The sequence below is a fragment of the Octopus bimaculoides genome, chromosome 13, assembly GCF_046866305.1.
Source record: "Octopus bimaculoides isolate indiv1 chromosome 13, ASM4686630v1, whole genome shotgun sequence".
In the NCBI taxonomy this organism is placed as follows: domain Eukaryota; kingdom Metazoa; phylum Mollusca; class Cephalopoda; order Octopoda; family Octopodidae; genus Octopus; species Octopus bimaculoides.
The window spans coordinates 9,162,430-9,185,765 of NC_142940.1; the positions used below are offsets into that span (position 1 = coordinate 9,162,430).

Below are 23,336 nucleotides of genomic sequence, written 5' to 3' on the forward strand. Positions count from 1 at the left end.
CCGGCGTGCTAACGATTCTACCAGCTCGCCGCCTTAGACATGTAATTCTTTCGCATTATACATAAACATTACGTCTCAAACAGTTTCGGCGGCGAGCTGGCAGAATCGTTAGCACGCCGGGCAAAATACTTCGCGTCATTTCTTTCGCTTTTACATTCCGAGTTCAAATGCCACCGAGGTCGACTTTGTCTTTCATACTTTCGAAGTCGATAAAATAACTACTAGTTGAGCACTCGGAGGTCGATGTAATCTACTTACTCATTTCCCTAGAATCACTGGCCTTGTGCCAAAATTTGAACTCATTATATCTAAAACAGTTACAAAAATGTACATCTGACAGGTTTCAAATAAACGTGCTAAATATTTCAAAACATTACTTAAGCTTGTGTCTTCTTTTATTTATATGTCTGTGTGTATGTAGGTATATGTATGTATGTATGTATATGTTTGTATGTATATATGTACGTATGTATTTACGTACATACAGTTTAAATCAGAGATGTATATGCACACACACACATCACAGATATGAGTGTTGGCGGTCTGTGTGCGTATATATATATATATATATATATATATATATGTGCGTGTGTATGTGTATACGTATATATATATATATATATATGTAGAGAGAGGAAGACAGGCAGACAGACAAAGAGAACTATATAAATACATAGATATATACCTGAATATATGTACGTACACACACACACACACATTTCTTTTTAAACTAGTTTCAACTCAAGAGCTGCAGTTATGCTGGTGCACCATATATATATATATATATATATATATATATATATATATATATATATATATATATATATATATATATATATATATATCAGAGGTGGCTCAATGGTTATGTTGCTCCAAGTTTCTCAAATCAAAACTTGGTGACTTAAAAAAATGAAAGAGAAAGTAGACATTGAATAATGTAGTCTTGAATACAAACGACGGTCGTGGTTGGAAAGCCTTTATTTATAGGTGTACACAACCAAGGAGCTGGGGCTGAAAATAATACAAAAACAACAAAGATCTCCTACTGATAAAAACCGAATAATTTGATAATGGAAAATAAAATTATCATAACAAACAAGATTTCATTTTTGGCACAACTGTTTATAGATATAACACTGTGAAAGCAATCGATTAGGAAAGGATTATATTAATTACTCAATATTCTTATAAATCCAGTCAACAAAGCTTGAGACTTTGGTAAATACACCTGGATACATGCCACAATTTCCGAAACTCGCTAAACCAGCCAAAACCGGTCTATGGTTCTTTTCGCATATTAGTGGACCGCCAGAATCACCCTGTAATAATAATAAATTAGCATTCTTAGAAATATACATGATACCATTCAGTATAACAGATTTGCGTGGGCTTGTATATATATATATTGGCTCTAGCATGGCTGTGTGGTAAGAAGCTTGCTTCCCAACAAATTGGTTCTGGGTTCAACCCCACTGCGTGACACCTTGGGCTGATACTTTCTAGTATAGCCCCGGGCCGACCAAAGACTTGTGAGTGGATTTCGTAGACGGAAACTGAAAGCCCGTTTGTCCTTGCTTGTCCCCTCTATGTTTAGCCCCTTGTGGGCAATAAAGAAATAGGAAACTGAAAGCCCGTCATATTTACGTGTGTGTGTGCGTATGTGTTTGTGTGTGTGTGTGTGTGTGTGTGTACGTGCGTGCATGTGTGTGTTTTTGTGTTTCTGTTTGTTCCCCACCACTGCTTGAAAGACGGTGTCGGTAGGTTTTCGTCCCCAGCAAAAGAGGACGGAGCTTTAAAAATGTACTGAGGTCGATTCATTCGACTAAAATTATTCAAGGCAGTGCTCCAGCATGTCCGCAGTCTAATGACTGAAACCAGAAAAAGATAAAAGGTGATATATAGTCAAAGACATAAAAGAAAAACAAGAAGAAAACTTACGGAACAGATTCCTTTGTGTACACCCCAAGGTTCAAATACTCCGGCACACATTTGTTCGTGGATCAAGCCGGGCCACGGGCAGAAACTATTGCTTACGATTGGTAACTGAACAATTTGAAGACTGGCAGAAGGTCTTTGATCGTCTACAAAAATTATAAATCAAAAAATAAAATTACGAATGAAAAATCAGAAAAAATTTATTCGTGGTTCCGGATTCAGTCTCACTGAGCGAAGTCTTGGACAAGCGTCTTCGACCAAAACGTTGTGAGTGGATGGATTTGGTAGACGGAAACTGAAAGAAACCTATCGTGTATATGTGTACGTGTGTGTATGTGTGTGTGTGTGTGCGTATGTGTGTATATGTGTGTGTGCGTATGCGTGTGCGTGTGTGTGTGTGTGTGTGTGGTTTTGTGTCTGTGTTTGTTCCCCCACCACCACCGGTGTTGGTGTGTTTACGTCCCCATAACTTTGCGGTTCGACAAAAGAGGACGATAGAATAACTACAAAATCGACACTGATTGAATTTGAACCCAGAACAAAAGAAAACTGACTATATATACATCGCAACACATTTTATACAACCTATGGTTGATGATGGTGATGATGATGGTGGTGGTGGTGGTGCTGCAGCTGTGGTTGTTGTATGCGCGCGTGTGTCAATATAAAAAAAAACATCAATTAAAAGGTCAACATACTTACATCCATTACTGCCCCATCCTAAAGCCCAGCAATTACCGGTAAAAACATCGTTTTTCTCGGGTAAAGTGATAGGGCGGAGACATTTAGAATAGGTAACGCGATGTGCCAGTTTTATTATAGCAATATCGTAATCTGAAAAAGAGACATACCTTATATACATATACATGTGTGTGGGGGGTGTATGCATCCAAACTCACTTTTATATATCAATACATACATACATACATACATACATACATACATACATACATACATACATACACGGCGGTGCATCAGCATAGCCGCAGCTCTAAGCTGAAACTATAAAAGATACATACATACATACATACATACATATATACACACATAATGTGCGTAGTCGCATAATGAAGACACGTTTGTTTTTCCTCTTTTTTTTTTCTCTCCTCGTCTATTCTTTCCGTAGAAGAGCATAAGCTCGAAGCATTAAGGATTTTTTCCAATTTTCCTGAACCCCTGAGAACTAAGTTAAGGACATACGCGAAGTGCTCAGCGACTTACACGTTAATTTCATGGGCAGGCTGTTCCGTTGACAGGATCAACTGGAAACCTCATCGTTGTAACCGACGGAGTGCCATTTAATATGAGTACGTAAATCCGCATAAAATCCGCAGCATGGTTATGTTAGCACAATAGTCAGTGCATTCTGGGTAGCTGAGTATTGTAGCTGGTTGCTGGAGCGCTTGTTGTTATAGAAGCAGGCCCGTGTTATCGCAGATCAATCCATGATAAACATAACATGGTTCACAATTGGGCGTGCCATGTTATCGCAGATCAGCGATGAATGAATCAGTGATTAGCGAGAATATAAGTACAATGATTAAACCAACTCACATGGCATTCCATTCCTGCTGAAGTGGTACTTTTCTATATATTTGTACCGTACACCAGGAATGGTGTAGACCGGTTTTGCTGGATTGTCCGTCGCCAAATTTACTTCAATCTTGAAAACCTTACCATTCTTGTCTGGTCGACTGGAAATAAAAGAGCGAACATCATCATCATCATCATCATCATCATCATCATCATCTCATCATCTCATCATCATCATCATCATCATCATCATCATCATCATCATCTCATCATCATCTCATCATCTCATCATCTCATCATCATCATCATCATCATCATCATCATCTCATCATCATCATCATCATCATCATCATCATCATCATCATCATCATCATACTGCTGCTACTACTACTACTATTGCTGCTGCTGCTGCTGCCGCTTCTGCTGCCACTACTATTACTACTACTGCTGCTGCTACTACTACTACTACTACTACTGATAATGATGATGCTACTACTACTACTACTACTACTACTACTACTACTACTACTATTACTACTACTACTACTATTACTACTACTGCTGATGATGCTGCTGCTACTACTACTACTACTACTACTATTAACCCCGAAGGGATGAAAGATTAATTTTGCCTTCAGCCCTCCTAGATCGATTAAATGAAGTAGCAATCGAGTACATTAGGGAAAATAGTATTGACTTACCCCTCCCCTCAAATCTGCTGACCTTGCACCTAAATTAGAAACCATTATTATTCTGAATTGACCGAATCGTTAGAGCGTCAGACAAAATGCCTTGCGACACTTATTCCGGCTTTTTTTACCTTCAGAGTTCAAATCCCACTGAGGTCAACATTGCCTTTCGTCCTTTCAGGGTCGATGAAATAAAGTCCCAGTTGAGCACTAACTAAAGACTAAACCAGTCTCATTCTCTTTCTTCCTGGGTTAGGAAACGTTCAAGGAAGCCAGCTGGATTTATCTTAAACGAAGTCATATTTTCCCGCTTGGTGCGCTTTTGATCAGAAGACGTGGCACCCACCGAGCAGAAACCTTCGGCATACCAAGTCCATTGTGCAGAATATTCTCGACTCTCTCACGGGATTTGCTAATAGCATAGGCTGTTCGATTTATAGTCAATCACCAGTCATCCATCACCATGTGATGAACACGATCAATGTTTTCCTCAGTGGTGACAGTTGTAGTTGTGTGTCTCCAACGTAACGGAACACTCGTCGGTAACACAATATTCCAGCTGCTTACACTAACAAGCTTTAACTTCCCAGTAAAATCTACTAATCGCTACAAGTGTCCCAATAAGAAGCAAGCACAGGATGCAAGCGGTATTTGAGGACATATTTGGTAATTTTGTAAAGATTATTATATGAATATGCCTTCAGCTTCGATGTCTGCTTCAATGTGAGACCTTTCAATTGATTTTTCTCCCCAGTAATATATCGATAATTAAGTATCTTCAAATACGCCTTGAACCCTAATGGCTCAAGTTAAAGAAACGGAGCTCAACACTTACACACAATGTGCAGCCGTTATAACTTTATCTCTGGCAATCAATGATGCGCCACACATTTGTGTATAGTCCTCGTAATTATGCTCCCGTAGTATTCTTAAATTGACGATCCAAGGGAAATTACAATGAGATACTGACTTTCCATTCACAATTCGCGAGGTTTTCGATGACACTGAAAAATAGAAAACAGATAGATAGATAGATAGATAGATAGATAGATAGATAGATAGATAGATAGATAGATAGATAGATAGATGGATGGATGGATGGATACATACATACATACATACATACATACATACATACATACATACATACATACGCAGAACTATTGAGAAATCTGCAGTTACTCTATCCAGATTACAAGTTCAGGTTAATACCTGTAATTATTGGGGCACTGGATATGTAACAAACTGCCTGAATACCAGTCTTGAGAAATTAGGCTTCTCAAAACCAGAAAGGAGGAAGTTGATTTTACAATTCACAGGAATTGGGGCTTGGGGCCTAGAGTAGAAAAGAATATTAATTATAGATAAAATGCTATGAGTTGGCAGAATCGTTAGTGCTCCGGAAAAAATGCTTCTGAGTTCAAATTCCACCAAAGTCGACTTTGCCCTTCATCGTTTCGAGATCGATAAAATAGGTACCAGTCCAGTACTGGGGGTCAATGTAATCGACTTACCGTTTACCCCTTCTCACGAAATTGCTGGCCTTGCGGAAAAATTTGAAACCAAAATATATGTATGGAATTAGGACAACGATTTCTGTTGGTAAACTATATTAGCAAAAGTGAAACACCTCTATTACGCCCAGTAAAGTACGGCAAAGTAGAGATGTTTGCTGTACTGACGTAACTAAACAAATCCGCCATTTTAAGACGGATGTTTATAATAGAACTATATAACGGTTGGGGGAGGAACGCTTGCTGTTCTGCTTGTGATATTCAAGTATCGGTATGGCATTGATGTTATGTAGCATGGTGAACACGTGATGTATGTTACCTGAGACATAGAGGAAAGAATGCTGGTAAAAAGGTAATAATGGTGGGTGGATGGATAGATGGACGGATGGAGGGGCATTGTAGGGGTGGTGGCTAAAGAGTGGTTTGGGCTGCAAGTAGTAGTAGTAGTGGATAGAGTTGAGGGTGATGGCGGTAGTGGTTATTGTAGGGGGGTGGTTATTTTTGAGGAGGCGAACGTGGTGTTAATGGGGTGATGATGGCTTTTACAAGATTTGCAAAGCGGGTGGAAATTGGTGGAAGTTGGTGGAAATTGGTGGAAATTGGTGGAAATTGGTGGAAGTTGGTGGAAATTGGTGGAAATTGGTGGAAGTTGGTGGCGGTAATTGTAGGAGTGATGGGTGGTGCGGTTAGGATTGTGAGGAGGAGTGATTAAGGTGCTGGTTTGTTTTTTCTTTTTTTTTTTCGTGTTGTGGGGTACTAGTGTCATAGTACTACTAGCGATGGTCTTGAAGTGGTATATTAGTGACAATGAACAATGAGGGTGTCGGTGGTAGTACAAGTGCTGAGGTTAGTGCTTTTGGTGATGGTGGTAGTAGTAGTAGTAGTAGTAGTAGTAGTAGTAGTAGTAGTAGTAGTAGTAGTAGTAGTAGTAGTAGTGGAGGTCATGATTGGGTGAGACAATGCCAGAGTTATTAATTTAAAGATTGAGAAATAAGTGTGTGAGACATTATATATATATATATATATATATATATATATATATATACATAGTAATAATAACAATAATCCTTGCATGGAACTTTTAATGCATCGTTACGTGCGTTTCCACAAATTGTATGTCTCTTAAGATCACAGTCCGTATTCCTGGGATGATTACAGTGTCGTCCGTAGTATCCATGGGCATCGGATAGATCATTTTCATGGAATCATTTCTTCAGACGATATAGTATTAATGGATGTTTAACTGAGGTCGTTTATCACTCTTGGCCAGTGAGAAGGTCGACTGAGGAATAATAAAGCTGTGGCCGGCATAATGAAATAGGAACTTTATTTGCATATTCTAAACGTTTCCCGTGAACAAATTTAAAAGATATACAGTTATCCCTCGACTATCGCGAGTGTTACGTTCCAAAATCCCTCGCGATAGGCGAAAATCCGCGATAGGTGAAAATCCGCGAAGTAGAAACAGTACTGAGCTGTATAGATTCTTTTTTTTTTTGTTTTTATAATTTGTATATATTTATTTTATTATAAGTGCAAAACAACACCACGGATGAATCGACGTAAGCTTAAATAATATAAACCGCGATATGGCGAAGGGTTACTATATGTATGTATATATATATACATTTATATATATATAACAATTTGAGTTGATAAACATATATAAACATACGTACATACATGCATACATACATACGTGTGTGTGTGTGTGTGTGTTGAATGTGGGTGGTATTTAGAAGAGAGTGTGACAAAGAAGAGAAAAACCTGTTCATAGAGGAAAACAAAACGCCTACCAGGCAAAAATGAAGATAATTGAAAGCGTATCTTCAGAACTATTTAAGTGTTCCAGAAAACACGTTACAATGTGTTTACCAATTTAAACAGAACGGCGCTCAAGTGTTTGAACCATTGTTTACGAATGTTGAATAAACACGGCACCGTCTGTTATAGTCGTAAATTCTTTGATCGTAAGCTCCTGTAGTTATATTGTGTTCGGTATTGCCTATTCTCTCTCTCTCTCTCTCTCTCTCTCTCTCTCTCTCTCTCTCTCTCTCTCTCTCTCTCTCTAGTCCCTCTCTTTCGCAAATACAAAGACACACATACCTATACACGCATGCGCACCCCGTTACTAATTAAACATCTCTACCACCTGGTTTTAAAGTATTTTCGCTGTGAAAGTACTTCTATTGAAAGAATTCGAACCAGCTCTTCTGTGTGAAGCTAACTTGAACCCCTGGATCCCTGGTGCCCTACTTCGTACCGCAGCAGCTGGTGATTTGAGGTTTCTACAAAAGGTCATGAGGAAGTCACCTTCTATCTTCTAATGAAACCTTATGAGAAAACATAACAACCAAAAGCCAAAAACTGTGTTGGGGTTGGAGTTCAAGCACTGCATCTACAAATGCAAAGCTTGAACACTTCGTCGGTATTGTAACCTGGAACCATTGGATGTTTCAGATCGTACACCTTATACCCTCATCCAACCGACCAGACATAGGTAACTGAGCTTGGTTTTCTTGTGAGTATCCACTGTCTGAATATTTATGAAAGTTTGGAGGAAACGAGCAACTCTGAGTATTGGAAATCGGAGCCTATCAATTATAACGTAATAAAGTATATATATATATATATATATATATATATATATATATATATATATATATATATATACCGGAGTATATATATATATGCACACACACACACACACACACACACACACACACACACACACAGTCAACAAGGAAAAAGCTTGACATTATAACGCAACTAGAATGTGTCGGCAAGTCGCTCCGTATCAAGGTGAAGTTAGTCAAGAAGCTATGATAATCAGAGAATGCTGCAGAAGCGCACGCTATCTCTCTCAGAATTCGATATAAATATATTTTTGCTCCCACATGCAAGTGCTTCTCGACCTCTGATAACATTTGATAAGCTCTCTGCATTTTCAGCCAACAGCAACATCACCAGAGCACCATCGCCACCACCACCAATCGCCATGTTGGGTTCCAAATTTGTATTCAAATAACAAACTTTGTTGCTAACACGTTATTAAGTGGGCAGTGATAAGAACAGTTAAGTTCAATTAAAACTTCTCCATCTTTGAACTAAAAATATTTTGTGTAAGTCAGACGAAAAGATAAAGACGAACAAAAAACGATAAAGTGATAGTATGTTGTCAAATTAATGTAACAGTCCCATGAAAGGGAAGAATACTAGTTACTTAGCCCTAGGAAACACCGTTTCCTGTTGGACTTGACACAAATCCTGTGTCCTTATGTTTTCAAAGGGGAGATAAGCACTTCCACCCAGCAAAGCCAGCATCCAGAGACTAGTTTCAGTCATTGCTCATCCTCAAAAAAAAACGGTTTCAAATTTTGGGAAATTTGGTGAGAGGGGCTAAGTCGATTACATAGGTCCCTGTGCTCAACTGCTGTTGGTTTTATCGATCTCCTGAAGGATAAAAGCAAAGCCGACATCGCTGGAATTTGAGCTCAGAACGTAAAGACGGACGACATACCGCTAAGCATTTTCCCCGGAATGCTAACGGTTCTACCAGCTCGCCACCTTAAGTAACAAAAAATAACAACAGCGATCAATTGGTTTCAAATATCGGCACAAGGCCAGCAATTTGGGGGGAAGGGATAAGTCGATTACATGGACCCCAGTGCTCAGATGGTACTTATTTCATCGATCTCCAGAAAGATGAAAGGCAAAGTCGACCTCAGCAGAATTTGAACTCGGAACGTAAAGACGGACAAAATACCGCTAAGCATTTTTGTCCGGCGAACTAACGATTCTGCCAGCTCACCGCCTTAACACAAACAGATAATAACAATAGCGACTAATTAAGAAAACTAATTAAAAACTAATTAAAAAACAACCATTACTACTACTACTACTACTACTACTACTACAACCACTGCTGCTGCTGCCACAGGAAGTGCAGTATCTGAAACAACAGCGATAGAAGCACCCTCTTCCCCATTGTAAAGAAACTTAAAGAAGGGAGATAATAGTAACATCAACAGCTATTGCTGCAAAAACTGATTAAAAGATACTGGGGTAAGTTCAAATATGTGTGGGTGGTAGGGTGTGTATGTGTGTATGTATGCATATATGCATATGCATGCATATATATATATATAGAGAGAGAGAGAGAGAGAAGCGTGAGCATTTACATATGCATATGTATACATATCTATATCTATATCTGCATGTTTCTTATTTTCATTTTCACTTTCTCCCCTCTTTCTCTCTGTCTCTTTCTCTCATATTTGTGTGTGTGTGTGTGTGTGTGTGTGTGTGTGTGTGTGTGTATGTGTTTGTGTGCGTACATACATACACACAAACACATACACACACCACACACATATATCCATATATGAGTATGAAAACTGTATATATGTATGTATGTATGTATGTATGTATGTATGTATATATGTATATAGCACGAGAACTCTTGGTTAGAAACAGAAAGACAACATCGTTCAATATTTAGTCACAATGTTTGTATCCTTTGAATATTCATCCGACAGATGGATTCACAGTTTCCACTTTGTCGGCCTTTTTCAGGAATTTCACAGTCGATTTCCTAATGTACAATATTCAAATGAGCAAAAAGGAAGGAAAAAACAAATGAAAATTACGCAAAACCAATCTCTAGAAAAACGTCAAAAAACATCTTCGACAATAATAAAAGATTAATAATGGCGCCGAAGATTGTGGTAAACATTGAATGAAAACTGTGTAAATAAATAGTAATTTTAAAGAATAATAAAATATACGAAAACTTTCTTTTTAAATCATATTTAAATAAAAGTAATTTTAAATCAAAAGATTTGACGAGATTAGAGCGTGGACCGGAAGTCTCTAGAACATTTGTACACGTTAACATACGGTTTCTATATGGATAGTCATATCTAGGAACATTATGTGGTATAATCCGCCGCATAGCCCTGAAGTTTATACGGAGAATAAAGTACATGTTCTCTCTCTCTCTCTTTCTCTCTCGCACTGACGAAGTATTATTTTTGCTCGAAACTTCCACGTCTCTACTTTCTCAAAATAAACCAACTTATTCACTTATTCTACCAAATTGAATTGTTTTAACACACAAATTACCAACTCAAAATATTGCTCAAGATGTATCCACCGTCTCAAGATCCTGCTGTTAACTGTCCACATAGTCTCCACCAAGATTATATATCTGTAAGCAGAACATCAAACTTTATTATTGCCTGCATGGCCAAATTGAGGAAACCGTCAGTTACATCCAATCTGGATTCTTTATTCTGGACATATCAAAATACATTACAGGACATATCAAGGTGTTGCTGTCTATATCCAATTAAAACAAGATGATAAAGATGATGATGATTATCATGGTCATTATCATCATCATCATCATCATCGTTGTTGTTGTTGTTGTTACATCGATCCCAATGCTTGATTAGAACTTAATTTATCAACTCCGAAAAGATGAAGGGCAAAGTCAACCTCGGCAAAATTTGAAAGTAGAATTTAAAGACGGACGAAATGCTGCAAAGCGCACATATGGTTGTGATGCATGTACCAGGTGTACCCTTATCAGACGGATAGTCATGATGGGTATACTGGGCTTTATATATTTCACCCCAGTGTCACTTTGATGGCATGCACTGCTCTCTTACTCAATGATGATGATAATAATAATAATAATAATAATAATAATAATAATAATAATAATAATAATAATAATAATAATAATAATAATAATAGGACTGAAAGCAGAGACGGAAGGTTTCATACTGGCGGCACAAGACCAAAGCTTGCTCACAAAAAAACTACCAGGTTAACGTTCTTCAAAACGGTTCTGACCCTAAATGCAGATTCTACGACACATTTGACGAAACAATAGACCATCTCGTCTCGGGATGTCCTGTGTTGACACCAAACGAATATAAAAATCGCCACGATAGGGTAGGACGGTATTTACATTGGAAAATATGTAAACACTATAAAATCAGTACCCCTACTTACTGGTACGAACATCATCCTAAGTCAATCGTTGAAGGTAAAAATGTCACTATCCTCTGGGATTTTTCAGTCTACACTGACAGAACGATCCAGGCTAATCGACCAGACATAATTATTAAAGACAAGGAAGAAAATACTTGTGCACTAACGAATGTAAGTGTTCCAATGATAAAAATATATCTGTCAAAGAATTTGACAAACTAAGTAAATATAAGGACCCGGAAATTGAAATACAAAAGATGTGGCATCTTAAAGCGAGAACTGTTCCTGTTATTGTAGATGCCATAGGTATGATAAAAAAGGGGACGTCAGAAACATCTAGGTAAGATCCCTGGAGAACCATGTCTCAGAGAAATCCAAAAGACTGTGCTGACAAGTACTGCTTATATCCTTAGAAAAAGCCTATCCATTTAAATGTTTGTGTTGTATTACTTGAAGATACTTCACTACCTCCCCTCCCCAAGCTTTCAGTCACACTGTAACATCTCTTATCCTTCACTCACCCCAGGACGCTGGGTGTATCTCGGCAAGTGACTGTAACAAAGATGCAGATTAAAAGTAAATAATAATAATAATAATAATAATAATAATAATAATAATAATAATAATAATAATAATAATAATAATAATAATAATAATAATAATAATAATAATAATAATAGTAATATACAGCCAATAACTCACCTAACGGAAGGCAGGACAATACCACTAAAACCGCCGTGACATATTTGTTGTTCAACTGGTTAGCTTTAGATGCCATTTCTACCTCGAAGTTGTATCCAAACCAATTCCCAGAAAAATACTGGCTTTTATTTACTGAATCGTACGATCGATAACAAACGCTGATATGTGTGTGCGTGTGTGAGAGAGGGGGAAGAGAGAGAGAGAGAAAGAGCGTGTGTGTATGTGTGAGAGAGAGAGAGAGAGTAGGTGTGCATGTGTGTGTGTATGTGTGTGTTGTGTGAGAAGGTGTGTGTATGTGTGTGCGTGCTTGTTTGTGAGATTTTTGCAGTTTTTGCCTTTTTTGTACTTTTTATTAATCATCTGGCTTTAACAGTCAATCATCTGGCATGACAGTCAATCACCAACCATACTTGCGTAAATACAAAGTATAAATCAATAATAATAATAATAATAATAATAATAATAATAATAATAATAATAATAATAATAATCCTTTCTACTATAGGCTCAAGGCCTGAAATTTTGGAGGAGGGGGGGCTAGTCGATTAGATCGACCCAATACGTAACTGGTACTTAATTTATCAATAAAAATAATAATAATAATAACAATAATAATTCTTTCCACTATAGGCACAAGGCCTGAAATTTGGGGAAGGTGGATAGTCGATTACATCGACCTCAATGTTTCACTTGTAGTTATTTTATCGACTCCGAAAGGATGAAAGGCATTCATATGCAGGCCCGGCATTATACAATACAATTGTATATTCACAAATCAATGCAAATGGAGAAAACTATAAGGTTGTTCTGAAAATAATGGCCGTTCTAAGTGTTATGTTTTGAAACGCAATTTTATCATAGTATTTTAATTATATTTTAGGTGAATTTCGACAAAATTAATAATTGATGTATGCTCTTTAATAATTTTCTAATTATTTCAGACAGAAAACATTCTTGAAGCATAGGCGCCCTTAATTATGAACATGACAAAAAGGGCTTCGCTTACTTTTCTTGCATGAGTTCAAGCTTGGGCACAATGCCTCCCAAACTGCTGCCAATATGAATAGAGCATAGGGAGAGGGGTCCACAAGTAATCGCGCGGTACGAAGATGATTTCAGAAATTCCGTAGTGTTGATGAGAGCCTTGAAGATAAAGAAGGGAGAGGACGGCCATGCAGTCTTGACAATGAACAATGGAAAGCAATTGTTGAACAAAACCCACGTCAAAGTGTCAGAGAAATGTCTCAGGCTCTTGGTGTCGGTATTGCAACGGTCTCACGCAATCTGCAGAAAATTGGTAAGGTGAAAAAGCTCGATGAATGGGTACCATATGAGCTCAATGAAAATCAAAAGTTCAGCATTTTGAAGTGTACTCGATGCTCTTTCTGCGAAACCACCAATGATCCTTTTCTTGACCGAATAGTCATTTGTGGCGAAAAGTGGATCCTTTATGATAACCGTAAACGATCAGGTCAATGGCTTGATCGTGACGAGTCCCCCAAACATTTTCCAAAGCCAAAGTTGTATTAGTGACTGTCTGGTGGTCTGCAATTGGTGCTGTCCATTACAGCTTTCTGGAAGCCAACCAGAGCATTACCGCAAAGTTTTACTGCAATCAACTCGCTGAAATGCATGCTCACTTGCAAAAAATGAGACCTGCATTGGTGAATCGGCGTGGCCCAATTCTGCTCCATGATAATGCAAAGCCACGTGTTGCAAGAATCACGCTGCAGAAAATCACAGACCTGGGATACGAGACTTTACCACGTCCTCCATATTCTCCTGATCTTTCACCCACTGACTACCATTTTTTAAAAGCATTTAAACACGGTTTTAAGTGATAAAACTTTCAGGTCCAAACCAGAGGTGGAATCAGCTTTCAAAGATTTCTTAGCATCAAAGCCAATAAGTTTTTATCAACGAGGCATAAATACTCTCGTTGATCGATGGCAGAGATGCAGAGATATTCACTGTTCATACTTTGTCTAATCAAAACATTTCTATTGTTAATTTTTCCAGAATAAAATTATATTTCTGAAATCGGCCATTACTTTCGGAACAACCTAATAGCTCATCAGAACATCAGAACATCATTTTTACACCAACGATTCAACTGCCAAAGGTCCAGGGTCGCAACATTGGTCTAACCATGATGTTCTGATGAGCTAGCTTTCTTTATTTGCCTCGATCTGTGAATATGCAATTGTATTGTATAATATCGACATGCATATTAATGCAAATATGTAAGCATAATTTCTTGCACGCTGAAATTATTACTGCATGGAGAAGGCTACAAAACGGCTGTAACCTTAAGGATGTCAAGTGGTTGAATAAATATATTCACCTCTTATAACTCCTGATTTTTTATGGTTTAGATAGATAGATAGATAGATAGATAGATAGATAGATAGATAGATAGACAGATAATAATAAAAGGGTAAAATTAATTAATTAATTAATTATCAATAATTTTACCAAGTAGTTCGGTACGTTAAAATAACCTTTATAGGTAAAATTATATAAATATTCTATAATTATAAACATGATTATAATTAGGAGTCAGCTAATTGCTTCGCCACGTATCGGTTTTAGAAATAGCAGTTAAACTGCTTTTCTACAACCATAAAGATCTCCCAGACAGTAACATACTTTTTTATGTTAGTATAAAGAAAAAAGCAACGAATCCACACGACTCGGATTAGCTACATACGCGTTTGGAGATTAAAGTAAAGTTATACGCGTTTCGAGATTAAAGTAAAGTTATATTTACTTACTTATTTCTCATCTTCAATTGTTTTTTTTTTCTTTTTGCCTACTTAAAAAAAGTGTGTTACTGTCTGGGAGATCTTTATGGAAGTAGAAAAGGCAGTTTAACTGCTATTTCTAAAGTCGGTGCGTGGTGAAGCAATTAGCTGACCCCTGATTAGAATTATGTTTTTAATTATAGAATATTTTTGTAGATAGATAGATAGATAGATAGATAGATAGATTGGTTTCGAAGTTTGGTACAATTACATCGACCCCAGTGCTCAACTGGAACTTATTTTATCCACCCCGAAAGAATGAAAGGCGAAGTGGACCTCGGCGGAATTTGAACCCAGAACGAAAAGATGGATGAAATGCCACTAAGCATTTTGCCCGGAGTTCTAACGGTGTTGCCAGCTCACCGAGCACATGCGTGTGTGTGCGTGTGTGTGTGTAGGAGTGTGTGTGTGCGCACATGTGTGTGTGTGCATATATATAGTAGCTTGCTTACCAACCACATGGTTCCGGGTTCAGTCCCACTGCGTGGCACCTTGGCCAAGTGTCTTCTACTATAGCCTCGGGCCGACCAAAGCCTTCTGAGTGGATTTGGTATACGGAAACTGAAGAGAAGCCCGTCGTATATATATGTGTGTGTGTGTTTGTGTGTCTGTGCTTGTCCCCCCAGCATGGCTTGGCAACCGATGCTGGTGTGTTTACGTCCCCGTAAATATAGTGGTTCGGCAAAAGAGACCAATAGAATAAGTACTAGGCTTACAAAGAATAAGTCCTGGGGTCGATTTGCTCGACCAAAGGCGGTGCTCCAGCATGGCCGCAGTCAAATGACTGAAACAAGTAAAAGAGTAAAAGAGTATACATACATACATACATACATATATATATATATATATATATATATATATATATATATATATATATATATATATATATATTGATTATATCTATATATGCATATACTTATATCGACTAAAAGATAACGTCGATCAGATCGACTTCAATTCAAAAATGTTACCAGAAATAAAAATATACATCTTTCTCTTTTCAAAGAAACCTTCTAGCAATTTATCAAGAGATAATCACATCAGCTGGGCAGCTGACGACCTCTATGACGGTACATACTCATTCTTGTCCGTCCCAAACAACAATATCCGACCTGTTAGGCTTACACTTGACAGATGTTTTGATGGGAATGTTCCACCAGTATATCTTGAGCTGATATTTGTGTACGTATTCAACAGCAGGGGGATTCGCTGTATTTATTCCTGGACAGACTTTTTTTTTTAACTGGCCGAAACTTCGAAGTCACTGGCAATAATATTCTCGTTTAAGAATTATATATATATATATATATATATATATATATATATATATATATATATATATATATATATATATATATATATATATATGTTAATTCTCTAAATGAAGTATTAACAGTAACTGCACGATAAAGTGTAGTATATTGCCACTTAAGTGTGGCTGACCCCTAGGGGTGGATGTTACTGTTGCTTTTAGCCCCTCCTGGGGCTAAAAGCAACAGTAACATCCACCCCTAGGGGTCAGCCACACTTAAGTGGCAATATACTACACTTTATATATATATATATATGTATGTATGTATGTATGTATGTATGTACATTATATATATGCGTGTATATGTATTTGTGTGTATGTATGTACATTATATATGTATGTACATTATATATGTATGTAAATATGATAATGGCCATTATGAATTATTTACCCATAACACAGGTGAAGCAATTCTTCTGTAAACTTGACATCTGTTCATGTCTAGATTTATCACTTGGCAAATGTCTGTGAGTGTGTGTGTGTGTGTGTGTGTGTGTGTGTGTGTGTGTGTGTGTGTGTGTGTGTGTGTGTGTGTGTGTGTGTGTAGTGTTTGTGTTTGTGTGTGTGTGTGTGTGTGTGTGTGTTAGTGTTTGTGTGTGTGTGTGTGTGTGTGTTAGTGTTTGTGTTAATGTTTGTGTGTGTGTGTGTGTGTGTGTGTGTGTGTGTGTGTGTGTGTGTGTGTGTGTGTGTGTGTGTGTGTTACTGAGAATAACAAGGCCAGAATTTCAGCGTCTGTACAGTGACAAATCAATGGCTCCGTCCGATTCCAAAAGTCCGTATATTGATAATTTGATAATTCTTTCATACGTTCACTCATGAGTTACTTGTCTAAGCTGAGCCTCTACACAGTAGTTTGACCTACTAGAAATAACAGCCGAAACTTCCGTCCACTCAGACTTTATTGTGTTTTTAAAAAAAAAAAAAAAAAGGCTATGGGAATTTTTGACCAAGGATCAGCGATTCTTAACGCAATTCTTAAGGAAATATAGCGTGACACGGAGTGTGACAAGGTTGGCCCTTTGAAATTCAGGTATTGCTCATATTTGCCAACTGAGTGGACTGGAGCATCGTGAAATAAAGTGTCTTGTTCAAGGGCACAATGCGTCACCGGGAAATGAACTCACGACCAAACGATCGTGAGCCGAATACCTCAACCACAAACCCACGCGCCTTCACTGTGTAGGAGTGGTTGTGTGGTAAGTAGCTTGCTTAGGAACCACATGGTTCCGGGTTCAGTCCCACTGCGTGGAACCTTGGGCAAGTGTCTTCTACTATAGCCTTGGGCCGACCAAAGCCTTGTGAGTGGATTTGGTAGATGGAAACTGGAAGAAGCCCGTCGTGTGTGTGTGTGTGTGTGTGTGTGTGTGTGTGTTTGCGTGTGTGTGTGTTTGTGTGTGTGTGTGTGTATGTGTGTGTGTGTGTGTGTGTGTATCTGTTTGTCCCCCCAGCATCGCTTGACTACCGATGCTGGTGTGTTTACGTCCCCGTAACGTAGCGGTTCGGCAAAAGAGACCGATAGAATAAGTACTAGGCTTACAAAGAATAAGTCATGGGGTCGATTTGCTCGACTAAAGGCGGTGCTCCAGCATGGCCGCAGTCAAATGACTAAAACAAGTAAAAGACAGTATATATATATATATATATATATATATATATATATATATATATATATATATATATATAAACACATACATACACATGCACACGTATGTTAATCTTCCCGTGGACAAAAAAAGGAAGGATTGGGTTGACCAGTTTCGGTCCTCGTTTGGGATCTCCTCGAAAGCTATGTACACTAACTGCTCCTCCTAAAGCAAGATATATATAGCTAATAGTTATTTTTTTCTTGCCGCTCAGTTACATGGTTACGTGAAACTGGTAGATAGGAGTTACATAAATAATTAATTGACTAAATGCCAGTATATTAGTATTTATGCAAATTAGACTCCTCAGTTTAGTACAACTGAGTCGGTGGCTATAAATAGCTGTCAGCTGCGTATCTTACCGTGGCAGATAAACTAGGTTGCGTAGCTTCTGGAGAGGTCCCAACTGGGAAGGATACCAGTTCTGCCAACGGAATAATTAATAAACAGAGATTTTGTTTATATATTAGCCCAAGCGTGCGTTCATTACACATGAAAACAGAAAATAACGACGCCTAGAACACAAGGTACACCCTGTTATACATTGCCGTGTGTGTGTGTGCGAGAGAGAGAGTGTGTGCGTTTGAATGTATGTATGTGTGCGCGTGTGCGTGCGTGCGAGAGAGAGTGTGTGTGTGCGTCTGTATGTATGTATGTGTGTTTGTGTGTGTGTATACGTTCATATGCATTTATATTTATAGTTATCTATATGCTTATATGCATTTTGTGTATTTATTATATATGTATTTGTATAAATGAATGTATGTATATGTGGATACACACATATATACATATATATTTATATGTATGTGTATATATATATATATATAGAGAGAGAGAGAGAGAGAGATAGATAGATAGATAGATAGATAGATAGATAGATAGATAGATAGATAGATAGATAGATATACACACACACACACACACATGTATGTATGTATGTATGTATGTATGTATGTATGTATGTATGTATGTGTGTAAATAATTTGGTTGTCGGCAGAAAGCGTGACGGCATCAGATTTAGAAGCGCTTCTTATCAACAGAGAGTCGTTTCATTTTCAAAAACCTTCAACAGACACCAAGCTCGGTGTGCCAGGGTAGGAGCAGCGAGGATTCGGGTGAGACAGATTGATAAAGGCAGGCAGTGCCGAGGTGGTTGGTGGAAGATACTCTTGGAGATAACGCGAATAACAGAACTGATGTCTTCTGCCGGGACCGACGATGAGAGGAGGGAACGGTGCATGAGCAGGGGGGAAAAGATATTGTGGTGTTGGTGGATAATGGTTGCAGTTTAGTTGTTGTTACTGTTGTTGTTGTTGTTGTTGCTGCTGCTGTTGTTGTCATAGTTACATTCTTGGTGTTGATGTCTTTGTTGTAGTTCTTGTAGTTGATGATGTTGCTTCCCCTGTTGTTGTTGTTGTTGACGTTCTTGCTGCTGCTACTGCTGCTGCTGCTACTGCTGCTGCTGCTGCTGTTGCTGTGGTGCTTTGCTGTTGATCATGATGTTGCTATTCTTGCAAAAGCACAGCTCGGACCTAATGGTGGTTTGGTGGTAGTAGTAGTAGTAGTAGTATTGGTGGTGGTGGCGGTGGTGGTGGTTTGGTGGTAGTAGTAGTACTAGTATTAGTAGTATTAGTAGTAGTACTGGTGGTGGTGGTGGTGGTGGTGGCGGTGGTGGCGGTGGTGGTGGTGGCGGTGGCGGTGGTTTGGTAGTAGTAGTAGTAGTAGTTGTGGTGGTGGTGGTGGTGGTGGTGGTGGTGGTGGCGGTGGTTTGGTAGTAGTAGTAGTAGTAGTAGTAGTAGTAGTAGTAGTAGTAGTGGTGGTGGTAGCGGTGGTGGTGGTGGTGGTGGTGGTGGTAGTAGTAGTAGTGGTAGTGGTGGTGGTAGTGGTGGTGGTAGTAGTAGTAGTAGTAGTAGTAGTAGTAGTGGTAGTGGTGGTGGTGGTGGTAGTAGTAGTAGTAGTAGTAGTAGTAGTAGTGGTAGTGGTGGTAGTGGTGGTGGTGGTGGTGGTAGTGGTGGTGGTAGTAGTAGTAGTAGTAGTAGTAGTAGTAGTAGTAGTAGTGGTGGTAGTAGTAGTAGTAGTAGTAGTAGTAGTAGTAGTAGTGGTGGTGGTGGTGGTGATGGTGGTGGTGGTAGTAGTAGTAGTAGTAGCAGTAGCAGTAGTAGTTAGCGCGTCGTACTACGAAATACTTGGTCCTTCACGTTTCTTTTTTCTGAGTTCAAATTCCGCCCAGGTCGACTTTACCTCTTTATCCTTTCAACCTTTCAGAGACGAAAAAAAATGCAGTACCAGTCAAATACTGGGGTTCGCTATAATCGACTCGTTCTGCTTCCTTCAAAATGGATAGCCTTCTGTCAAAATTAGAAAGAACTGCTGGTGGTATATGCGTCAACTGGCAGAACTCTTAGAGCATCGGAAAAAAATGCCTTACAGCATTTGTTCTGGCATTCTGGGTTCAATTCCTATACAGGATCAACTTTACCTCGCCTCCTTTCGAAGTTGAGAAAATTTCGTACAACACAAGATAACAGTATTAAGTCTTTGAATTCACCGTATTCGTGTTTGATATGCAGAAGACGACCCTAAGCCTCAGTCACATTAGCGTTCCATATATGTACAAATATTTGGTTGCTTGTATGTGAGTGGATTTGGTAAACGGAAACTGAAAGAAGCCCGTCGTATATATGTATATGTGTGTGTGTGTGTGTGTGTTTGTCCCCCCCAACATCGCTTGACAACCGATGCTGGTGTGTTTACGTCCCCGTAACTTAGCGGTTCGGCAAAAAGAGACCGATAGAATAAGTACTAGTCTTACAAAGAATAAGTCCTGGGGTCGATTTGCTCGACTAAATGCGATGCTCCAGCATGGCCGCAGTCAAATGACTGAAACAAATAAAAGAGTAAAAGAGTGTATATATATATATATACACTTTTTTACTCTTTTACTTGTTTCAGTCATTTGACTGCGGCCATATATATATATATATATAGAGAGAGAGAGAGAGGGGGGGTAGATAATGCGATAGGCGCTGGTGACTGAAGTACCGAAATACTTGGAATAAATGCACGTCTCGAGAGAATAAAATAAAAGAGGAACGATGGCGAGAAAAAGAAACCGGCTGATAAGGAAATCGTGGGATGATGAAAGAAAGAAAGAGTTAAAGGAAAAAAAGAGAGAAAGATAACTGGGAGAGTTTCAAATGGAAAGCAGACGAGAGAGTGAGAGAGTGAGAGATAAAGAGACTGACTGACAAATTGATAGAGAGATAAATGAACCGGAGGAGAAGTACTATGGAACAGGAGAGAAAAGAGAGAGAAAGTGGTGGTGGGAGAGCGATAATGTGAAACACTGTGTTTAGAGAGGGAGGGAGGAGTTTGGAGTAAATATCTCTTCAAAGGAAACCAGAAATAGATATTCAAAGCAAGCAGACGACAACTTCTTCCCAAGTTTGGGAAAAGAATTGGAAAAGGCCCGACACACATTGCAAATGAATAAAGATCGTTGGTGTTGGCAGACGAAGCTTGTTGGGTTTTGTTCGTCTTGAGTTTTGTTACAGTGTTTTTTTATGTGTTTGCTCATATGCACACTGTGTGTGTGTGTGTGTGTGTGTGTGTGTGTGTGTGTGTGTGTGTGTGTGTGTGTGTGTGTATGTGTGCGCGTGCGCGTGCGAGAGAAAGAGAGTGTGTGTGCGAGAGAAAGAGAGTGTGTGTGCGTCTGTATGTATGTATATATATGTATGTGTGTGTGTAAGTGTGTGGGTAAGTGTGTGTGTGTAAGTGTGTGTGTAAGTGTGTGTGTGTAAGTGTGTGTGTGTGTGTGTGCGAGAGAGAGAGTGTGTGCGTCTGTATGTATGTATATATGCATGTGTGTGCAAGTGTGTGTGTATGTGTGTGTGCGAGAGAGTGTGCGTCTGTCTGTATGTATATATGTATATATGTATGTGTGTGTGTGTGTGTGCGCGAGAGAGGGAGAGTGTGTACGTCTGTATGTATGTGTGTGTGTATGTGTGTGTGCGAGAGAGGGAGAGTGTGTACGTCTGTATGTATGTGTGTGTGTGTGTGCGTGCGTGTGATGTGGTGTCTGGATGCGTATGCAAATTATGTTTCTGTGTTGAAATTTTCGATTAATTCTATATTGTTGTCGTCGCCATAGTTACTGCTGCTGCTGCTGTTGCTGCTGCTAGTATATAGCCCCCCCCCCCCAGATCATCCCTGATATTAGCATGCAGCAAATGAATCGAACGATGAGACACGCCATCCACAGACACATCTTCCTTCCCAGACATTCCACGTTTCCGCCCGAAATGAGGCTCAGACTGCACACTCCGACCTACCAGGGATGAATCTTATAGGTTCAGTACGACAATTTAGACATATTACATTCTCCCTCCCACCCTCCCTCTCGCCCTCCCCCTCACTCACTCTCTCTCTCCTTTCTCCCTTTTTGTCTCTCACTTTCTCTCTCTCTCTCTCACTTTCTCTCTCTCTCTCTCTCCTCTCTCCCTCTTTATCTCTCACTTTCTCTCTCTCCCTCCCTGTCTCTTTCTTTTGTTCATTAACTGCGCTGCCATTTGCATGTCTAAGCAGGCTTGTTCTTTAATTTTTTATTTGTATTAATCATTTAACTGCGGCCATGCTGGTGCACCGCCTCGAGGCGTTTTAACCGAATGAATCGACTCTAGTAGTTTTTTTTTTCTGAACTTTAATACTTATATTATCGGTGTATTTTGCCGAATGGCTAAGTTACAGGGACGTAAACAAACCAGCACTGGTTGTCAAACTGTGATAGAGGCACACACACACACATACCCACATATACATACATGCGTGTGTGTGTGTGTGTGTGTATGTGTGTGTGTGTGTGTGTACGACGAGTTTCTTTCAGTTTCTGTTTACCAAGCCACTCATATGTGTGTGATGTGTGTGAGTGTGGAGAGAGAGAAAGAGAGAGACTGACAGACGGACGGACGGACAGACAGACAGACAGACAGACAGACAGACAGACAGACAGATAGACAGACAGACAGATAGATAGATAGATAGATAAAAAGAGAGACAGACAGACAGTCAGATGATAGATAGATAGATAGATAGATAGATAGATAGATTATATGTGTGTGTATAATTGTTTTTTTTTTGGTGGGGGGGGGGGTATATGAAGCAACCTTTCATATATACACACTTCAGAACAGAGAAGTAAGCTC

The 23,336-nt window shown here is 38.9% G+C and overlaps 1 protein-coding gene across 1 annotated transcript; it reads right to left on the reverse strand.

Moving 5' to 3' along the window:
* Window positions 1-962: 962 nt before the first annotated feature.
* Window positions 963-12,680, reverse strand: LOC106884190 (tryptase-2). The gene is made up of 6 exons (XM_014935427.3): window positions 12,374-12,680; window positions 4,993-5,161; window positions 3,490-3,629; window positions 2,638-2,769; window positions 1,939-2,081; window positions 963-1,319 (listed from the first exon to the last, which is right to left on the reverse strand). The coding sequence occupies exons 1-6, from the start codon at window positions 12,447-12,449 to the stop codon at window positions 1,173-1,175; spliced, it is 807 nt and encodes a 268-aa protein (XP_014790913.1). The 5' UTR covers window positions 12,450-12,680; the 3' UTR covers window positions 963-1,172.
* Between the last annotated feature and the right edge of the window lie 10,656 nt (window positions 12,681-23,336).